We start from the raw sequence: 23122 nt of genomic DNA, 5'->3' as shown, positions 1-23122 counted from the left end.
TCAATTTTAGCTCATTTGGACGCGGCTGATTAATCAGCCGAATTAATTAATTCGGCTGCGCTGGGTTTCTATTTCTGTTTTGACTGAGGGAAAAAATTTGAAATTAGGAACGATAGTATTGAACGATGGCTTCGTGCTATGTTTGAGAATTTAAATTCCATGCATTAATCATCATAGACTGGACACTAAATCTGTAGAAGCCTTTGCACTACGATGCTGTACAGATAAACGCAATGTAACTCTCCTTTATACCTGAACTGTGCAAAGATTATTAATAAAAATGAATAGTTCAACGCAATGTCAATGAATATCGTAATTGGATCAAACCTGTAAATAGAATTCCGTTTGTAAGACGTGCAATTGCATCTGGGCTTGCGATAGTTTCGAAAAGAGTATATTAGGCCGTTGTCTTAACCCTCCAGCGGGCGGTAGCCGAAGGAGTAAGAGTTTCCTGTTGAAAATCAGGATCTCGATGAAAAAATTCAATAAGAAAGGAAATCTCTTGTGAGCTTGTGCTGACCATAGGTCAGCAGTGGTGACTATGTCGTTTGGCAACGCCAATGCCCATGGACGGTCTACAGCATAAAAATTATTAATGTTGTAATAACTAGGCGAACAAAAATTACGTAAAAGCAATAACTTCATTAAAAAGCACAGAAAAAGTACTTTAAAACAGGGGTATAGCAGTGGTCAGGATATTGACCACTGGTCAGCAAAACATTAAAAATTACCTAAACGCGTTTTTATGAATTTTGATTACTACTACATGTTAAAAAACACAGAAACAAGCGAAGCTAGCAATATTCTTTCTTAAAACTTTCATTACGCTCCCATATGGCACTTTGCGTAACGCTCTTCAAACATTTCATCATTGCAATTGCTGCACGTCTGGCACGTCAAGCGGCCTTTGCATTTCTTGCATGGTCCGCGCATGCACTTTTTTGGGTGCGGCCGCAGGCCCGCAGTTGCCAGAATCGGAAAAGCTGCGTGGATGGTTCAGCTGCAGTGGTGATCGGCGCCAAATCACACACGCCAGCCCTTTTTCGAATGCATTGCCGGCCGGGAATGCACAGGCTCAGTGGCGCGTCTAGAACTTTTTTCACGGGTGGGCCGGCGAACCCTTTATAAAATATTCTTATAACGTTAAGCGATTTGTATCTGTTTCTGCCTTTTAAAATGTATTTGGATTAAAAAAATCCCGTTAGGAAAGATAGTTTAAGTTCGGAATTTATCTCATTGCAGACCTTAGGCGAGCTTAGGCGGGCCGGTTTAACGGTTCAAATTTAAATCGGTTGACATTTTTCGCGCGAAGCCAACGAGCTATTTTGCTGCGAAAGTCGCTAGAAATTCTATAAAAAATATCAGAAATACAGTAATTCAAATTTTCTTCTAGCGAAAGCTGAAGGGCAAGAAGTAAGGCATGTACGAGTAAAACGTTTATAGAAAATGTGAACTTTCGCGCGAAGCACGAAGCCGACGCACGTTTTTGGTGCGTGATTTACTAGAAATTCTATAAAAAATACTAAAGGTATTACGATTCTTGCACGAGCACTACTTGGAGCTTCATTTATCATTGAATTACAGATAGTTACTGTAAAATTTGCACACTTACGTGTAATGTGGAATATGAGATGTTCATCGGTTATATTGCGAGCAGGGACTTCAAGTTCATTTTACATAATTATTATTTATGTACTGTACGGGTACGGTAAAAAGCAATGCACTTCCGCGCCGAGCGCGAAGCTGGCACTCGGGTTTACTGCAAGAATAGAAATTCAACCAAAACTAGTAATTTTTTGGCTTCTTTTTTGGCCACTGTTGGAAACGATAAAATAAATTAGCTACAAATCCCTAACAGTAGTGATTGTATACGACTAAAGCACAAGAGAAGAAATAGTACACAGAATAAGTTTTTCCATTAGCTGAACGCATGGCTGAACGCTTAATACGAGTGGAGCTAAAATTGGCGCTAAGTGCAAACTTGTTAAGTTTTTACACAGCGCTACGCGCATTGCGCGTTTTGCTTGTGATACGGAACATGTGAATCACTAATCAAAATTGTTAATATCGATTTCGAAAAGAAGTTCTTATTTGTTAATTGAATTTTTATACCCTGCATCATGGACAAAAAACTGTTTCTTTGGTTTTGGTATCAAACATTCTGTCTGATCAGCAGAAAGCTGAGTTTTTATGCATCTGCAATGTGGGAGGACCGCTTCGGGTTCTTCTAAACTTGGACCAGCTCTCTGACACAGATGTTTATGAATGGTTTCGATTTCGAAGGGAGCATTTAGAACGACTATTTCAGGCATTGCAGGTCCCCGAAATAATCCGCCTCGAAAACGGATCCCGTTATGATGGTATGGAAGCCTTGTGTGTTTTGCTGCGACGACTTGCGTAAGAGGCAAGTGTCCCTTAAATTAATAGACGCGTTTTGCCTTACCATAAATTGACAACCTTGACTGCACTGTGCGAACCTGGCAGCCACCATGGGTTGGCAGCGTGTAACACAAATGGTGACTGCATTGCTCCCATTGACTTCGACGTTAACTGAATCGACATTTACTCATCTTAACTTCAATCACAACTACAAACTAACAGTCCAAATGATGGAGGAAAAATTTGGGAATTTTTTGGTACCTAGCAAGTAAGTTTTCATGGCAAGCAAAGAAAGTTATGAACGTTTATGGTTTCTCGTAGACATAGCATACGATCCTCTTCAACGGCTCTTCGCACGAACCTTATGCTATGTCTACGAGGAATCACAAACGTTCATAACTTTCCTTGCTTGCCATGAAAACTTACTTGCTAGGTATCAAAAAATTCCCTGATTTTTTTTCCACCATTTGGAACGTAAGTTTGTGGGTTCGGTTGAGGTTTTTGCAAGTGTGAGTGCCAACTTACTTTAACGTTAAGTCAATGGCAGCAATGCAGTCAACCGTTTGTATTATACGCTGCCAGCCCATGGTGGCTGACAGGTTCGCACATTGCGGTCTAGGTTGTCAATTTATGGTAAGGCAAAACGCGTCTATTAATTTAAGGGACACTTGCTTCGTACCCTAATCGCTACACTGACATCAAGCACATTTTTGGGAGATCGAAACCTGAATTATCGATGATATTTACGTGAATGTGTGAATTTATCAACGCGCAGTTCGGTCATCTTTTAACCACACTGGACCTTTGTTGGCTTGCACGAGCAGATATGGACGAATTCGCGGCTGCCGTGTACAGAAAAGGATGTCCTCTGGATGACGTCTGGGGCTTCATAGACGGTACATTCCGCCCAACTTGTCGTCCTGGTGAGGATCACAGAACAGTATACAGTGGCCACTATCGTCTTCATGGCATCAAATTTCAGAGCATCATGGCCCCTAACGGCATTGTGATAAATCTTGATGGCCCTTGGGTTGGACGTAGACACGATTCAGGCATATTAGCGGACAGTGGCCTATTACGTGCGCTGGAAACAAAAATGGAGCAAATGGGGAAAATTTTTTGCCTCTATGGAGACCCTGCTTATCCGATTTCAGCGTATCTCGAGGGTCCGTTTAAGCCAGCAACAACCCAGATCGAGTTCGATTTTAACGAAGCCATGTCAGCATATCGCATCGCAGTTGAATGGGGATTTGGAGAAGTAGTCCAACAGTTTGCTTTCCTCGATTTCCGGAAAAATCTTAAAATATTTGTGCAGCCAGTTAGACTGCTTTACACAGTTGGAACTTTACTTCTGAATTGTCGTGTTTGTTTGGGGTATGGGGGAAAAGTCGCTGATTATTTTTGTCTAGCGCCTCCGACACTGGAAGTTTACCTAAATAATATTAGAGATTAGTTTGTCTGTCTTCTGTGGAATTACCTTTGTTAATTAGCAATAAATTAATATCGAATATTTCGGTGACATCCTGTGAATAAGTAAATTAAAATCTCCGCGAGCCTATTTCAAAAATGCTGAATCACAAAGGTTAGCTTGGGAAAATAATTCGCAGTAATTTTTTCGTAAATACCAAATACCCAGATACAAAGTCAAGAAAAACTATTAAAAAAATAAAGGAAAACTACGGTCTAATCTCTGACTTTAGTATTAACCACCGTAATGAGATAACTCCTCAGAGCGTTTATCTTCCTTCTTGTTTTCAACTTCTAGTTTTCCTTTTCGAATTTCGAGTTTCATAGTCTGCTCTGCGGCCAGTCGTTCTTCTCTCTTTTTCTCCAGTTCTAACGCTGATTCTTTTAACTGCAATTCTTTGTCTCGCATCGATTTCGAGTCCGACAAAAAATTCTGCACCATTCCGTTCCAGCTCATCCGTTCACGCTTGGGGAGTCGACCACTGTTTCCAGTATCGTCGTCCGGGGCGAAGGGACCGTATCCGTTCACACGGGCATCAAATTCATCTAGAAAACAATGACATTATTTATCTACATATTTTTAAACGACAAAAAAATCGATTTCGACAGCTGTGATAGAACATACCAAACAGGAATAAATAAAAAATATATTAAATATTATGATTTATCATAAAATGATCTCGAAAACGTTGCAATAAACATATGTTATCTCTTACCAATCGGTTCGTCGGAGTTTGGTTCAGGAGCCTCCAACAAGCGCTTTCGCTTCTTCATGCTGTGTTTTGCTGCCACCTGAAACTTCATGTCTTTACGCGCCTGCTTTTCCATCTCCTTCGTCTGCGGCTTTTGCGTAGATGCGCGTTTAGCAGCGTCGGCCTCGAATTCGAGAATTTCGCACAGCAGTTGTTCTTGCTCTTTGAAGGTTCCCGGATCTCCAGTGCGCCACTCGTTGAGCCTGTTTGATTTCCGAAATTCTGCAATTAGTTTGAGGCTTCGTTCTCGCACTGCACGCTGAGATATATCCTTCAGCGGCTCGAACTCGATAAGACGCTGGTGCATCTTGAGCCACAGTTCGTCAGCCTTTCCTGTGTGGTCCTTTACTGTGCATAAATACTGGCGCAGCAGCCTGATGTCTTCTGCAGATGTCCATCGATGTCTTGTCTGGGTTCTGTGCTTTGCGATTTCGACTTGCACTACCGTTGGCTGGGAAGAAAAGCCATCTTCAAAGGACTGCGTGCACGGTATAACTGATTCCATGACAACAAATCACGAATAAATCATCAGCGAACTCGTAAAAACTTAAAATTTGAAAATAAATTTTTGAAACTTTTCAGCAGTAACGCGCAGGCACAGCAACTGCTAAGTGCAAGTTGACGGTGGAAATCTGATGCTGCATTGATTAAGCAATCTGATGCAGTTTAAAATTTCCAATGCCCACAGGTAGAAATTCACGAGCGAACTCGATACGGTAACTCGCTGAGTTATCGTCTTGGCTCAAGCAGTTTAGCTGTAAACGTCACGATTTCGAGGCGGAGCTTCATTTGAGTAGAGCTAAAATTAGCGCGGATGGAAAAATTAACCTGTAGAGTAATGGACGGTGTGCCTACTACTGATCCTACTATGTAACGTCCATGGCAGGCATCTTGATACCGTACTCACCGGCAGCTGCTGTCACCTTTCATCGGTTAAGTGCTACATTTATGCACTTTCCTATGTCCCTCAAAGCACAGTGCTTCTGCTGACACGATTTACAGTGAATTCTCAAGTTTTGTAGCTACCACGAAAGGTTTACCAAAGGCGGAGTATGTTGGAAAACGGGAAATATATGTGTTAAAATTTTCAAAGGGCAAAGGGCAAACTCTTGTGCATTTTGAAGTACCCGAATCTGTAGTTTACGGGGGGGGGGGGTTTTGGTCCCGGGAGCCTCCTTTAAACGCGCCACTGCACAGGCTGCCGGCCGCAAAGGTCGAAATCGCCAATGTCGCAATGTGCTCATAACAGTTCGCAATCGCTGTAATTTGCGATCGCTCAAGCTTATCAAAACCCAGAATTTGCATTTTTTTAAAGCCTCGCGGCGCAATCGCTTGCTTGCACAAGCTATACATCAGAATCGTAGGTAGAAACGCGGCAGAGTGTAGTGTTGCGCAGCCACTTAACAGTGTGTCCTTGAACATTTTGTTATTCGGAAATGTTAAGTACTCGTAACTTTTAAAGCAATGTTTGCTTTGTTGCCAACCGCCCAGGGTGTTAGTCAAAAAAGCGTTTTATGCCAGCTTGCGACAACCGGAACTGCGTGGCGCATGTTTTGCATCCAAACCGGCGGTAACTTGATCCACTTACATAATAAAAAACAGCTGTCGAAATCGCACCCGCCCATGTATTCGAAACCCTTCATGGGCATTGGCGTTGGCAGACGACACAAGTTTTTGACGGACTGTGGTCGTCTACGGTTCAACTTGAAGAACCCATATTAAATATTTTTGAATAAAGAGCTATCAATTGCAGCTTGTTGATTTATCTTCGGTTTATTTGTTCATTCGCTAATTAGTTAATTAGCACGACCTACGACAGCTTAAAAAGTTTGAAATTAGTGATTTTTGCGCACCCGTTTTTCTTAATTGACTTGAGACACTAGTTCAGATTATGTTTTTAACGCTGCTTTAAAGTCCCTTGTTGCTTATTACATTAAGGGATAGCGAATAACTGTAGCCGATCGCTGGGGAAAAAATTCATAACACCTTGTCGTTTCCAGACACCAATGCCCGTCAACGGGTTAAGGGTAGTGGCCCGGTACATGGTACCAAAATCGTGTACATGCAGGAAATATTTCACTTTCGCGCACTGCCAAACCCTTTTTTCTTTTGTTTTATGACATTCTGTAGGCAGATGATTTGCACACACAGGCGTGAAAACCGTTTGTGCGCGCAACATCCGGTTCGAGTGTTATGACTCTTAGAAAATTCCAAAAAGTTTAAATGCATTCAGGCGTACCAAAAGTCTCATTACGAACCAATCTCTCTCGAATTTCGCACGTAAGTGCACATGGCCATGAAGATCGTTTTTACACCAATCCACTGTTCTAGCATGTTTTTCAAATTTTAAAATGAATTTCAAAAATTTTAAAATTCATTTTTAATTTTGAAAAAAATCATGGAACTCTGGGTCGATGTAAAAAGCAAAAATAGGGCACTGGAATGTGCGAATTATTTACTTTGAATATTTCTTATCGATAAGCAAAATGCAAACGCGCCGTGAAGGTGGTATCAGTTCCGTTCTGTAGTACAGGTTGCGCTTCGTTCCAGCCAGCACTCGTTGCGCAGCGGATGCGAAAGACCAATGTTTGCGGAAGACTGGTAATCGGCTCCCAGGGTGTTTGAGCATGTTGACTCCCAAAGGAATATTCCACTTGAATGGCAGTGGAAGAGCTGTCTCTTTCCTAATATAAGCTTTTATTTGTTCGGCATAATCTTTATCCCACATTTTAACCGTTAGCTCAAGGTAGAATGAGTCGATGCTTTGATCGTACATCACTTTCGTTGATTTGGACAGTAAAGTGCCCATGGGTACAAAGAAAAAGGTAGGATCACCGGACGTTTTTTCCGCCTGGAAGACTTCGTTTTGGCGGCCATCGTATGGCACGGTGCATGCCGAGGTCGACGACCGCTACGATTACGGAAAGCGTAACATTACACTTAGCACACTGCAGTGATTGTTTGTACATTATTCGAGAAATTGGGAAATCAGGCAGCTTACATTATAATCGTACCTGTCGTGAAAACCGGGCTTGAATATGATATCATACAATAACGGTCATATATTTCCATGGATATTAGCTTGTCAGTTCGAGAACATTCCATCATCAAAAATGGAGCTGTTGCGTGCTGGCCTGGCTGGCCCCAAACAGGACACATCATTTGCAAGCACGCGATATACATCCGTTGGCGCCACTGAACAATTCTTTTTCGCAATCACATGTTTGAACAAAATACGGTTTTGTGCTATACCATCCTCTTCCATACGATTATTCGATGCAATTCTACGTTGCTCTAGGTTGTTAAAAGCGGTTCAAACTGTTTACGATCTCACGATAATTACCGTTGACGTGCAAAAAATTTCGTCCTTCTAATCCCATGTATGAACGTATTCCGATTTTTTGCTACCCCCTTATCACCCATACGACCGTTTGGTGTAGTTCCACGTTGCTCGAGGCAGCTACAAAAGATTCACACTATTAGCAACCTCACGGTACATACCGTGACTGGCTTACAAACAGTTCTGTCTGTTATCATAAGCTGAAATCTATATTAACGTAACTAATCTTTGGACAAACAATTTTGCCACTGCCGTTGATTCAAAAATATAAAGAACTCGGTTCAATCTTTCGAGCTTTTACTCTCTCAGTAAAATAGTGGTCATCTGAACAACTTCTAAAAAAAGTCACTTTTTTTTGAAAAAAACCTGACTATTGCCTTTAAAAATCTGGTGAAAAGGCCGAAAAATTGAATCGAATGAAATGACTGAAAATTTATTTGGCTTAATTTAAGTAACAAAAGCAAGCAATTCAATCACCGACCGTAGATAAGCGGGCTTGAATATGATATCATACAATAACGGTCATATATTTCCATGGATATTAGCTTGTCAGTTCGAGAACATTCCATCATCAAAAATGGAGCTGTTGCTTGCTGGCCTGGCTGGCCCCATACAGGACACATCATTTGCAAGCACGCGATATACATCCGTTGGCGCCACTGAACAATTCTTTTTCGCAATCACATGTTTGAACAAAATCCGGTTTTGTGCTATACCATCCTCTTCCATACGATTATTCGATGCAATTCTACGTTGCTCTAGGTTGTTAAAAGCGGTTCAAACTGTTTACGATCTCACGATAATTACCGTTGACGTGCAAAAAATTTCGTCCTTCTAATCCCATGTATGAACGTATTCCGATTTTTTGCTACCCCCTTATCACCCATACGACCGTTTGGTGTAATTCCACGTTGCTCGAGGCAGCTACAAAAGATTCACACTATTAGCAACCTCACAGTGCATACTGTGACGAGCTTACAAACAGTTCTGTCTGTTATCATAAGCTGAAATCTATATTAACGTAACTAATCTTTGCACAAACCATTTTGCCACTGCCGTCGATTCAAAAATATAAAGAACTCGGTTCAATCTTTCGAGATTTTACTCGCTTAGTAAACAAGTGGTCTTACAAACAGTTCTGTCTGTTATCATAAGCTGAAATCTATATTAACGTAATTAATCTTTGCACAAACAATTTTGCCACTGCCGTCAATTCAAAAATATAAAGAACTCGGTTCGAACTTTCGAGATTTTACTCGCTCAGTAAAATAGTGGTCATCTGAACAACTTTTAAAAAAGTCATTTTTTTTTGGAAAAAACCTGACTATAGCCTTTAAAAATCTGGTGAAAAGGCCGAAAAATTAAATCGAATGAAATGACTGAAAATTTATTTGGCTTAATTTAAGTAACAAAATAAAGCAAGTCAATCTACAACCGTAGATAAGCGGACTTGAATATGATATCATACAATAGCGGTTATATATTTCCATGGATATTAGCTGGTCAGTACCAGAACATTCCATCATCAAAATGGAGCTGTTGCGTGCTGGCCTGGCTGGCCCCGAACAGGACACATCATTTGCAAGCAAGCGATATACATCCGTTGGCGCCACTGAACAATTCTTTTCGCAATCACATGTTTGAACAAAATCCGGTTTTGTGCTATACCATCCTCTTCCGTATGATTGTTCGGTGCAATTCTACGTTGCTCTAGGTAGTTAAAAGCGGTTCAAACTGTTTGCGATCTCACGATAATTACCGTTGACGTGCAAAACAATTCGTTTTTCTAATTCCATGTATGAACGTATTCCGATTTTTTGCTACACCGTTATCATCCATACGACCGTTTGGTGTAGTTCCACGTTGCTCGAGGCAGCTACAAAAGATTCACACTATTAGCAACCTCACAGTGCATACCGTGACGAGCTTACAAACAGTTCTGTCTGTTATCATAAGCTGAAATCTATATTAACGTAACTAATCTTTGCACAAACAATTTTGCCACTGCCGTCGATTCAAAAATATAAAGAACTCGGTTCAATCTTTCGAGATTTTACTCGCTCAGTAAAATAGTGGTCATCTGAACAACTTTTAAAAAGTCATTTTTTGAAAAAAACCTGACTATAGCCTTTAAAAATCTGGTGAAAAGGCCGAAAAATTAAATCGAATGAAATGACTGAAAATTTATTTGGCTTAATTTAAGTAACAAAATAAAGCAAGTCAATCTACAACCGTAGATAAGCGGACTTGAATATGATATCATACAATAGCGGTTATATATTTCCATGGATATTAGCTGGTCAGTACCAGAACATTCCATCATCAAAAATGGAGCTGTTGCGTGCTGGCCTGGCTGGCCCCGAACAGGACACATCATTTGCAAGCAAGCGATATACATCCGTTGGCGCCACTGAACAATTCTTTTTCGCAATCACATGTTTGAACAAAATCCGGTTTTGTGCTATACCATCCTCTTCCGTATGATTGTTCGGTGCAATTCTACGTTGCTCTAGGTAGTTAAAAGCGGTTCAAACTGTTTGCGATCTCACGATAATTACCGTTGACGTGCAAAACAATTCGTTTTTCTAATTCCATGTATGAACGTATTCCGATTTTTTGCTACACCGTTATCATCCATACGACCGTTTGGTGTAGTTCCACGTTGCTCGAGGCAGCTACAAAAGATTCACACTATTAGCAACCTCACAGTGCATACCGTGACGAGCTTACAAACAGTTCTGTCTGTTATCATAAGCTGAAATCTATATTAACGTAACTAATCTTTGCACAAACCATTTTGCCACTGCCGTCGATTCAAAATATGAAGAACTCGGTTCAATCTTTCGAGATTTTACTCGCTTAGTAAACAAGTGGTCTTACAAACAGTTCTGTCTGTTATCATAAGCTGAAATCTATATTAACGTAATTAATCTTTGCACAAACAATTTTGCCACTGCCGTCAATTCAAAAATATAAAGAACTTGGTTCAAACTTTCGAGATTTTACTCGCTCAGTAAAATAGTGGTCATCTGAACAACTTTTAAAAAAGTCATTTTTTGAAAAAACCTGACTATAGCCTTTAAAAATCTGGTGAAAAGGCCGAAAATTAAATCGAATGAAATGACTGAAAATTTATTTGGCTTAATTTAAGTAACAAATAAAGCAAGTCAATCTCCAACCGTAGATAAGCGGGCTTGAATATATATCATACAATAGCGGTTATATATTTCCATGGATATTAGCTGGTCAGTACCAGAACATTCCATCATCAAAAATGGAGCTGTTGCGTGCTGGCCTGGCTGGCCCCGAACAGGACACATCATTTGCAAGCAAGCGATATACATCCGTTGGCGCCACTGAACAATTCTTTTTCGCAATCACATGTTTGAACAAAATCCGGTTTTGTGCTATACCATCCTCTTCCGTATGATTGTTCGGTGCAATTCTACGTTGCTCTAGGTAGTTAAAAGCGGTTCAAACTGTTTGCGATCTCACGATAATTACCGTTGACGTGCAAAACAATTCGTTTTTCTAATTCCATGTATGAACGTATTCCGATTTTTTGCTACACCGTTATCATCCATACGACTGTTTGGTGTAGTTCCACGGTGCTCGAGGCAGCTACAAAAGATTCACACTATTAGCAACCTCACGGTGCATACCGTGACGAGCTTACAAACAGTTCTGTCTGTTATCATAAGCTGAAATCTATATTAACGTAACTAATCTTTGCACAAACAATTTTGCCACTGCCGTCGATTCAAAAATATAAAGAACTCGGTTCAATCTTTCGAGATTTTACTCGCTTAGTAAACAAGTGGTCTTACAAACAGTTCTGTCTGTTATCATAAGCTGAAATCTATATTAACGTAACTAATCTTTGCACAAACCATTTTGCCACTGCCGTCGGTTCAAAAATATAAAGAACTCGGTTCAATCTTTCGAGATTTTACTCGCTTAGTAAACAAGTGGTCTTACAAACAGTTCTGTCTGTTATCATAAGCTGAAATCTATATTAACGTAATTAATCTTTGCACAAACAATTTTGCCACTGCCGTCAATTCAAAAATATAAAGAACTCGGTTCGAACTTTCGAGATTTTACTCGCTCAGCAAAATAGTGGTCATCTGAACAACTTTTAAAAAGTCATTTTTTGAAAAAACCTGACTATAGCCTTTAAAAATCTGGTGAAAAGGCCGAAAAATTAAATCGAATGAAATGACTGAAAATTTATTTGGCTTAATTTAAGTAACAAAAGTAAGCAAGTCAATCTACGACCGTAGATAAGCGGACTTGAATATGATATCATACAATAGCGGTTATATATTTCCATGGATATTAGCTGGTCAGTACAGAACATTCCATCATCAAAAATGGAGCTGTTGCGTGCTGGCCTGGCTGGCCCAAACAGGACACATCATTTGCAAGCAAGCGATATACATCCGTTGGCGCCACTGAACAATTCTTTCGCAATCACATGTTTGAACAAAATCCGGTTTTGTGCTATACCATCCTCTTCCGTATGATTGTTCGGTGCAATTCTACGTTGCTCTAGGTAGTTAAAGCGGTTCAAACTGTTTGCGATCTCACGATAATTACCGTTGACGTGCAAAACAATTCGTTTTTCTAATTCCATGTATGAACGTATTCAATTTTTGCTACACCGTTATCATCCATACGACCGTTTGGTGTAGTTCACGTTGCTCGAGGCAGCTACAAAGATTCACACTATTAGCAACCTCACAGTGCATACCGTGACGAGCTTACAAACAGTTCTGTCTGTTATCATAAGCTGAAATCTATATTAACGTAACTAATCTTTGCACAAACCATTTTGCCACTGCCGTCGATTCAAAAATGAAGAACTCGGTTCAATCTTTCGAGGTTTTACCGCTTAGTAAACAAGTGGTCTTACAAACAGTTCTGTCTGTTATCATAAGCTGAAATCTATATTAACGTAACTAATCTTTGCACAAACAATTTTGCCACTGCCGTCGATTCAAAATATAAAGAACTCGGTTCAATCTTTCGAGATTTTACTCGCTCAGCAAAATAGTGGTCATCTGAACAACTTTTAAAAGTCATTTTTCGAAAAAACCTGACTATAGCCTTTAAAAATCTGGTGAAAAGGCCGAAAAATTAAATCGAATGAAATGACTGAAAATTTATTTGGCTTAATTTAAGTAACAAAGTAAGCAAGTCAATCTACGACCGTAGATAAGCGGACTTGAATATGATATCATACAATAACGGTTATATATTTCCATGGATATTAGCTGGTCAGTACCAGAACATTCCATCATCAAAAATGGAGCTGTTTCGTGCTGGCCTAGCTGGCCAAACAGGACACATCATTTGCAAGCAGGCGATATACATCCGTTGGCGCCACTGAACAATTCTTTTTCGCAATCACATGTTTGAACAAAATCCGGTTTTGTGCTATACCATCCTCTTCCGTATGATTGTTCGGTGCAATTCTACGTTGCTCTAGGTAGTTAAAAGCGGTTCAAACTGTTTACGATCTCACGATAATACCGTTGACGTGCAAAACAATTCGTTTCTAATCCCATGTATGAACGTATTCCGATTTTTGCTACACCGTTATCATCCATACGACCGTTTGGTGTAGTTCCACGTTGCTCGAGGCAGCTACAAAAGATTCACACTATTAGCAACCTCACAGTGCATACCGTGACTGGCTTACAAAGTTCTGTCTGTTATCATAAGCTGAAATCTATATTAACGTAACTAATCTTTGCACAAACAATTTTGCCACTGCCGTCGATTCAAAAATATAAAGAACTCGGTTCAATCTTTCGAGATTTTACTCGCTCAGCAAAATAGTGGTCATCCGAACAACTTTTAAAAAGTCATTTTTCGAAAAACCTGACTATAGCCTTTAAAATCTGGTAAAAAGCCGAAAAATTAAATCGAATGAAATGACTGAAAATTTATTTGGCTTAATTTAAGTAACAAAATAGCAAGTCAATCTACGACCGTAGATAAGCGGACTTGAATATGATATCATACAATAACGGTTATATATTTCCATGGATATTAGCTGGTCAGTACTAGAACATTCCATCATCAAAATGGAGCTGTTTCGTGCTGGCCTAGCTGGCCACAAACAGGACACATCATTTGCAAGCAGGCGATATACATCCGTTGGCGCCACTGAACAATTCTTTTCGCAATCACATGTTTGAACAAAATCCGGTTTTGTGCTATACCATCCTCTTCCGTATGATTGTTCGGTGCAATTCTACGTTGCTCTAGGTAGTTAAAGCGGTTCAAACTGTTTGCGATCTCACGATAATAACCGTTGACGTGCAAAACAATTCGTCCTTCTAATCCCATGTATGAACGTAATCCGATTTTTGCTACACCGTTATCATCCATACGACCGTTTGGTGTAGTTCCACGTTGCTCGAGGCAGCTACAAAAGATTCACACTATTAGCAACCTCACGGTGCATACCGTGACTGGCTTACAAAAAGTTCTGTCTGTTATCATAAGCTGAAATCTATATTAACGTAAATAATCTTTGCACAAACAATTTGCCACTGCCGTCGATTCAAAAATATAAAGAACTCGGTTCAATCTTTCGAGATTTTACTCGCTCAGCAAAATAGTGGTCATCCGAACAATTTTTAAAAAGTCATTTTTTGAAGAAAACCTGACTATATAATCCCATGTATGAACGTAATCCGATTTTTGCTACACCGTTATCATCCATACGACCGTTTGGTGTAGTTCCACGTTGCTCGAGGCAGCTACAAAAGATTCTACACTATTAGCAACCTCACGGTGCATACTCGTGACTGGCTTACAAAAGTTCTGTCTGTTATCATAAGCTGAAATCTATATTAACGTAAATAATCTTTGCACAAACAATTTGCCACTGCCGTCGATTCAAAAATATAAAGAACTCGGTTCAATCTTTCGAGATTTTACTCGCTCAGCAAAATAGTGATCATCCGAACAATTTTTAAAAAAGTCATTTTTTTGAAGAAAACCTGACTATATAATCCCATGTATGAACGTAATCCGATTTTTTGCTACACCGTTATCATCCATACGACCGTTTGGTGTAGTTCCACGTTGCTCGAGGCAGCTACAAAAGATTCACACTATTAGCAACCTCACGGTGCATACCGTGACTGGCTTACAAACAGTTCTGTCTGTTATCATAAGCTGAAATCTATATTAACGTAAATAATCTTTGCACAAACAATTTGCCACTGCCGTCGATTCAAAAATATAAAGAACTCGGTTCAATCTTTCCAGATTTTACTCGCTCAGCAAAATAGTGGTCATCTGAACAATTTTTAAAAAAGTCATTTTTTTGAAGAAAAGCTGACTATATAATCCCATGTATGAACGTAAATTGATTTTTGCTACACCGTTATCATCCATACGACCGTTTGGTGTAGTTCCACGTTGCTCGAGGCAGCTACAAAGATTCACACTATTAGCAACCTCACGGTGCATACCGTGACTGGCTTACAAAAGTTCTGTCTGTTATCATAAGCTGAAATCTATATTAACGTAAATAATCTTTGCACAAACAATTTGCCACTGCCGTCGATTCAAAATATAAAGAACTCGGTTCAATCTTTCGAGATTTTACTCGCTCAGCAAAATAGTGGTCATCCGAACAATTTTTAAAAAAAGTCATTTTTTTTGAAGAAAACCCGTCTATATAATCCCATGTATGAACGTAATCCGATTTTTTGCTACACCGTTATCATCCATACGACCGTTTGGTGTAGTTCCACGTTGCTCGAGGCAGCTACAAAAGATTCACACTATTAGCAACCTCACGGTGCATACCGTGACTGGCTTACAAAAGTTCTGTCTGTTATCATAAGCTGAAATCTATATTAACGTAAATAATCTTTGCACAAACAATTTTGCCACTGCCGTCGATTCAAAATATAAAGAACTCGGTTCAATCTTTCGAGATTTTACTCGCTCAGCAAAATAGTGGTCATCTGAACAACTTTTAAAAAGTCATTTTTTGAAGAAAACCTGACTATATAATCCCATGGCGAACGTAATCCGATTTTTTGCTACACCGTTATCATCCATACGACCGTTTGGTGTAGTTCCACGTTGCTCGAGGCAGCTACAAAAGATTCACATTATTAGCAACCTCACGGTGCATACCGTGACTGGCTTACAAACAGTTCTGTCTGTTATCATAAGCTCAAATCTATATTAACGTAAATAATCTTTGCACAAACAATTTGCCACTGCTGTCGATTCAAAATATGAAGAACTCGGTCAATCTTTCCAGATTTACTCGCTGCTCAGTAAAAATAGTGGTCATCTGAACAACTTTTAAAAAAAAGTCATTTGAAGAAACCTGACTTATAATCCCATGTATGAACGTAATCCGATTTTTGCTACACCGTTATCATCCATACGACCGTTTGGTGTAGTTCCACGTTGCTCGAGGCAGCTACAAAAGATTCACACTATTAGCAACCTCACGGTGCATACCGTGACTGGCTTACAAAAGTTCTGTCTGTTATCATAAGCTGAAATCTATATTAACGTAAATAATCTTTGCACAAACAATTTGCCACTGCCGTCGATTCAAAAATATAAAGAACTCGGTTCAATCTTTCGAGATTTTACTCGCTCAGCAAAATAGTGGTCATCTGAACAACTTTTAAAAAAGTCATTTTTTGAAGAAAACCTGCTATATAATCCCATGTATGAACGTAATCCGATTTTTTGCTACACCGTTAATAACCATACGACCGTTTGGTGTAGTTCCACGTTGCTCGAGGCAGCTACAAAAGATTCACACTATTAGCAACCTCACGGTGCATACCGTGACTGGCTTACAAACAGTTCTGTCTGTTATCATAAGCTCAAATCTATATTAACGTAAATAATCTTTGCACAAACAATTTTGCCACTGCCGTCGATTCAAAAATATAAAGAACTCGGTTCAATCTTTCCAGATTTTACTCGCTCAGCAAAATAGTGGTCATCTGAACAACTTTTAAAAAAGTCATTTTTTTTGAAGAAAACTGACTATATAATCCCATGTATGAACGTAATCCGATTTTTTGCTACACCGTTATCATCCATACGACCGTTTGGTGTAGTTCCACGTTGCTCGAGGCAGCTACAAAAGATTCACACTATTAGCAACCTCACGGTGCATACCGTGACTGGCTTACAAAAAGTTCTGTCTGTTATCATAAGCTGAAATCTATATTAACGTAAATAATCTTTGCACAAACAATTTTGCCACTGCCGTCGATTCAAAAATATAAAGAACTCGGTTCAATCTTTCGAGATTTTACTCGCTCAGCAAAATAGTGGTCATCCGAACAACTTTTAAAAAAGTCATTTTTTCGAAAAAACCTGACTATAGCCTTTAAAAATCTGGTAAAAAGGCCGAAAAATTAAATCGAATGAAATGACTGAAAATTTATTTGGCTTAATTTAAGTAACAAAAGCAAGTCAATCTACGACCGTAGATAAGCGGACTTGAATATGATATCATACAATAACGGTTATATATTTCCATGGATATTAGCTGGTCAGTACTAGAACATTCCATCATCAAAATGGAGCTGTTTCGTGCTGGCCTAGCTGGCCACAAACAGGACACATCATTTGCAAGCAGGCGATATACATCCGTTGGCGCCACTGAACAATTCTTTTCGCAATCACATGTTTGAACAAAATCCGGTTTTGTGCTATACCATCCTCTTCCGTATGATTGTTCGGTGCAATTCTACGTTGCTCTAGGTAGTTAAAAGCGGTTCAAACTGTTTACGATCTCACGATAATAACCGTTGACGTGCAAAACAATTCGTCCTTCTAATCCCATGTATGAACGTAATCCGATTTTTTGCTACACCGTTATCATCCATACGACCGTTTGGTGTAGTTCCACGTTGCTCGAGGCAGCTACAAAGATTCACACTATTAGCAACCTCACGGTGCATACCGTGACTGGCTTACAAAAAGTTCTGTCTGTTATCATAAGCTGAAATCTATATTAACGTAAATAATCTTTGCACAAACAATTTTGCCACTGCCGTCGATTCAAAAATATAAAGAACTCGGTTCAATCTTTCGAGATTTTACTCGCTCAGCAAAATAGTGGTCATCCGAACAACTTTTAAAAAAGTCATTTTTTCGAGAAAAACCTGACTATAGCCTTTAAAAATCTGGTAAAAAGGCCGAAAAATTAAATCGAATGAAATGACTGAAAATTTATTTGGCTTAATTTAAGTAACAAAAGTAAGCAAGTCAATCTACGACCGTAGATAAGCGGACTTGAATATGATATCATACAATAACGGTTATATATTTCCATGGATATTAGCTGGTCAGTACTAGAACATTCCATCATCAAAAATGGAGCTGTTTCGTGCTGGCCTAGCTGGCCACAAACAGGACACATCATTTGCAAGCAGGCGATATACATCCGTTGGCGCCACTGAACAATTCTTTTCGCAATCACATGTTTGAACAAAATCCGGTTTTGTGCTATACCATCCTCTTCCGTATGATTGTTCGGTGCAATTCTACGTTGCTCTAGGTAGTTAAAAGCGGTTCAAACTGTTTACGATCTCACGATAATAACCGTTGACGTGCAAAACAATTCGTCCTTCTAATCCCATGTATGAACGTAATCCGATTTTTTGCTACACCGTTATCATCCATACGACCGTTTGGTGTAGTTCCACGTTGCTCGAGGCAGCTACAAAAGATTCACACTATTAGCAACCTCACGGTGCATACCGTGACTGGCTTACAAAAAGTTCTGTCTGTTATCATAAGCTGAAATCTATATTAGCGTAAATAATCTTTGCACAAACAATTTGCCACTGCCGTCGATTCAAAAATATAAAGAACTCGGTTCAATCTTTCGAGATTTTACTCGCTCAGCAAAATAGTGGTCATCTGAACAACTTTTAAAAAAAGTCATTTTTTTGAAGAAAACCTGCCTATATAATCCCATGTATGAACGTAATCCGATTTTTTGCTACACCGTTATCATCCATACGACCGTTTGGTGTAGTTCCACGTTGCTCGAGGCAGCTACAAAAGATTCACACTATTAGCAACCTCACGGTGCATACCGTGACTGGCTTACAAACAGTTCTGTCTGTTATCATAAGCTGAAATCTATATTAACGTAAATAATCTTTGCACAAACAATTTGCCACTGCCGTCGATTCAAAAATATAAAGAACTCGGTTCAATCTTTCGAGATTTTACTCGCTCAGCAAAATAGTGGTCATCTGAACAATTTTTAAAAAGTCATTTTTTTGAAGAAAACCTGACTATATAATCCCATGTATGAACGTAATCCGATTTTTTGCTACACCGTTATCATCCATACGACCGTTTGGTGTAGTTCCACGTTGCTCGAGGCAGCTACAAAAGATTCACACTATTAGCAACCTCACAGTGCATACCGTGACTGGCTTACAAACAGTTCTGTCTGTTATCATAAGCTGAAATCTATATTAACGTAAATAATCTTTGCACAAACAATTTGCCACTGCCGTCGATTCAAAAATATAAAGAACTCGGTTCAATCTTTCCAGATTTTACTCGCTCAGCAAAATAGTGATCATCTGAACAATTTTTAAAAAAGTCATTTTTTTGAAGAAAACCTGACTATATAATCCCATGTATGAACACAATCCGATTTTTTGCTACACCGTTATCATCCATACGACCGTTTGGTGTAGTTCCACGTTGCTCGAGGCAGCTACAAAAGATTCACACTATTAGCAACCTCACAGTGCATACCGTGACTGGCTTACAAACAGTTCTGTCTGTTATCATAAGCTGAAATCTATATTAACGTAAATAATCTTTGCACAAACACCGTTTGCCACTGCCGTCGATTCAAAAATATAAAGAACTCGGTTCAATCTTTCCAGATTTTACTCGCTCAGCAAAATAGTGGTCATCTGAACAATTTTTAAAAAAGTCATTTTGAAGAAAAACCTGACTATATAATCCCATGTATGAACGTAATCCGATTTTTTGCTACACCGTTATCATCCATACGACCGTTTGGTGTAGTTCCACGTTGCTCGAGGCAGCTACAAAAGATTCACACTATTAGCAACCTCACGGTGCATACCGTGACTGGCTTACAAAAGTTCTGTCTGTTATCATAAGCTGAAATCTATATTAACGTAAATAATCTTTGCACAAACAATTTTGCCACTGCCGTCGATTCAAAAATATAAAGAACTCGGTTCAATCTTTCGAGATTTTACTCGCTCAGCAAAATAGTGGTCATCCGAACAACTTTTAAAAAAGTCATTTTTTCGAAAAAAACCTGACTATAGCCTTTAAAAATCTGGTAAAAAGGCCGAAAAATTAAATCGAATGAAATGACTGAAAATTTATTTGGCTTAATTTAAGTAACAAAAGAAAGCAAGTCAATCTACGACCGTAGATAAGCGGACTTGAATATGATATCATACAATAACGGTTATATATTTCCATGGATATTAGCTGGTCAGTACTAGAACATTCCATCATCAAAAATGGAGCTGTTTCGTGCTGGCCTAGCTGGCCACAAACAGGACACATCATTTGCAAGCAGGCGATATACATCCGTTGGCGCCACTGAACAATTCTTTTCGCAATCACATGTTTGAACAAAATCCGGTTTTGTGCTATACCATCCTCTTCCGTATGATTGTTCGGTGCAATTCTACGTTGCTCTAGGTAGTTAAAAGCGGTTCAAACTGTTTACGATCTCACGATAATAACCGTTGACGTGCAAAACAATTCGTCCTTCTAATCCCATGTATGAACGTAATCCGATTTTTTGCTACACCGTTATCATCCATACGACCGTTTGGTGTAGTTCCACGTTGCTCGAGGCAGCTACAAAAGATTCACACTATTAGCAACCTCACGGTGCATACCGTGACTGGCTTACAAAAAGTTCTGTCTGTTATCATAAGCTGAAATCTATATTAACGTAAATAATCTTTGCACAAACAATTTGCCACTGCCGTCGATTCAAAAATATAAAGAACTCGGTTCAATCTTTCGAGATTTTACTCGCTCAGCAAAATAGTGATCATCTGAACAATTTTTAAAAAAGTCATTTTTTTGAAGAAAACCTGACTATATAATCCCATGTATGAACGTAATCCGATTTTTTGCTACACCGTTATCATCCATACGACCGTTTGGTGTAGTTCCACGTTGCTCGAGGCAGCTACAAAAGATTCACACTATTAGCAACCTCACAGTGCATACCGTGACTGGCTTACAAACAGTTCTGTCTGTTATCATAAGCTGAAATCTATATTAACGTAACTAATCTTTGCACAAACAATTTTGCCACTGCCGTCGATTCAAAATATAAAGAACTCGGTTCAATCTTTCCGAGATTTTACTCGCTCAGCAAAATAGTGATCATCTGAACAATTTTTAAAAAAGTCATTTTTTTGAAGAAAACCTGACTATATAATCCCATGTATGAACGTAATCCGATTTTTTGCTACACCGTTATCATCCATACGACCGTTTGGTGTAGTTCCACGTTGCTCGAGGCAGCTACAAAAGATTCACACTATTAGCAACCTCACAGTGCATACCGTGACTGGCTTACAAACAGTTCTGTCTGTTATCATAAGCTGAAATCTATATTAACGTAAATAATCTTTGCACAAACAATTTGCCACTGCCGTCGATTCAAAAATATAAAGAACTCGGTTCAATCTTTCCAGATTTTACTCGCTCAGCAAAATAGTGGTCATCTGAACAATTTTTAAAAAAGTCATTTTTTTGAAGAAAAGCTGACTATATAATCCCATGTATGAACGTAATCCGATTTTTTGCTACACCGTTATCATCCATACGACCGTTTGGTGTAGTTCCACGTTGCTCGAGGCAGCTACAAAAGATTCACACTATTAGCAACCTCACGGTGCATACCGTGACTGGCTTACAAAAAGTTCTGTCTGTTATCATAAGCTGAAATCTATATTAACGTAAATAATCTTTGCACAAACAATTTTGCCACTGCCGTCGATTCAAAAATATAAAGAACTCGGTTCAATCTTTCGAGATTTTACTCGCTCAGCAAAATAGTGGTCATCCGAACAACTTTTAAAAAAGTCATTTTTTCGAGAAAAACCTGACTATAGCCTTTAAAAATCTGGTAAAAAGGCCGAAAAATTAAATCGAATGAAATGACTGAAAATTTATTTGGCTTAATTTAAGTAACAAAAGAAAGCAAGTCAATCTACGACCGTAGATAAGCGGACTTGAATATGATATCATACAATAACGGTTATATATTTCCATGGATATTAGCTGGTCAGTACTAGAACATTCCATCATCAAAAATGGAGCTGTTTCGTGCTGGCCTAGCTGGCCACAAACAGGACACATCATTTGCAAGCAGGCGATATACATCCGTTGGCGCCACTGAACAATTCTTTTTTCGCAATCACATGTTTGAACAAAATCCGGTTTTGTGCTATACCATCCTCTTCCGTGTGATTGTTCGGTGCAATTCTACGTTGCTCTAGGTAGTTAAAAGCGGTTCAAACTGTTTACGATCTCACGATAATAACCGTTGACGTGCAAAACAATTCGTCCTTCTAATCCCATGTATGAACGTAATCCGATTTTTTGCTACACCGTTATCATCCATACGACCGTTTGGTGTAGTTCCACGTTGCTCGAGGCAGCTACAAAAGATTCACACTATTAGCAACCTCACGGTGCATACCGTGACTGGCTTACAAAAAGTTCTGTCTGTTATCATAAGCTGAAATCTATATTAACGTAAATAATCTTTGCACAAACAATTTGCCACTGCCGTCGATTCAAAATATAAAGAACTCGGTTCAATCTTTCGAGATTTCACTCGCTCAGCAAAATAGTGATCATCTGAACACCAAAAAAGTCATTTTTTTGAAGAAACCTGACTATATAATCCCATGTATGAACGTAATCCGATTTTTTTGCTACACCGTTATCATCCATACGACCGTTTGGTGTAGTTCCACGTTGCTCGAGGCAGCTACAAAGATTCACACTATTAGCAACCTCACAGTGCATACCGTGACTGGCTTACAAACAGTTCTGTCTGTTATCATAAGCTGAAATCTATATTAACGTAAATAATCTTTTGCACAAACAATTTTACAACTGC

At 39.1% G+C, this 23122-nt stretch overlaps 2 protein-coding genes across 2 annotated transcripts; one reads left to right on the top strand and one right to left on the bottom strand.

Moving 5' to 3' along the window:
* Positions 1-3130: 3130 nt before the first annotated feature.
* LOC129598132 (uncharacterized) lies at positions 3131-3832 on the top strand. The gene has a single exon (XM_055495897.1). The coding sequence runs from the start codon at positions 3131-3133 to the stop codon at positions 3830-3832; it is 702 nt and encodes a 233-aa protein (XP_055351872.1).
* Positions 3833-4068: 236 nt separating this feature from the next.
* LOC129598131 (uncharacterized) lies at positions 4069-4905 on the bottom strand. Its single transcript, XM_055495896.1, has 2 exons — positions 4563-4905; positions 4069-4392 (listed from the first exon to the last, which is right to left on the bottom strand). Exons 1-2 carry the CDS (start codon positions 4903-4905, stop codon positions 4082-4084), a joined length of 654 nt encoding a protein of 217 aa, XP_055351871.1. The 3' UTR covers positions 4069-4081.
* Positions 4906-23122: the final 18217 nt, after the last annotated feature.

This window comes from Paramacrobiotus metropolitanus, unplaced genomic scaffold, assembly GCF_019649055.1.
Source record: "Paramacrobiotus metropolitanus isolate TYO unplaced genomic scaffold, Prichtersi_v1.0 Parri_scaffold0000115, whole genome shotgun sequence".
NCBI classification, from domain to species: domain Eukaryota; kingdom Metazoa; phylum Tardigrada; class Eutardigrada; order Parachela; family Macrobiotidae; genus Paramacrobiotus; species Paramacrobiotus metropolitanus.
Note: the sequence above shows the minus strand (reverse complement) of the source record. Positions and strands in the feature narration are given on the sequence as shown.

Excerpts from the sequence above, each read along its gene's own strand:
- LOC129598131 (XM_055495896.1), bottom strand. The coding sequence starts at position 4,905 with ATGCACCAGCGTCTTATCGAGTTCGAGCCGCTGAAGGATATATCTCAG. Across the intron at positions 4,393-4,562 it reads AAACTCCGACGAACCGATTG|ATGAATTTGATGCCCGTGTG; the intron begins GTAAGAGATAAC and ends ATTGTTTTCTAG.
- LOC129598132 (XM_055495897.1), top strand. The coding sequence starts at position 3,131 with ATGTGTGAATTTATCAACGCGCAGTTCGGTCATCTTTTAACCACACTG.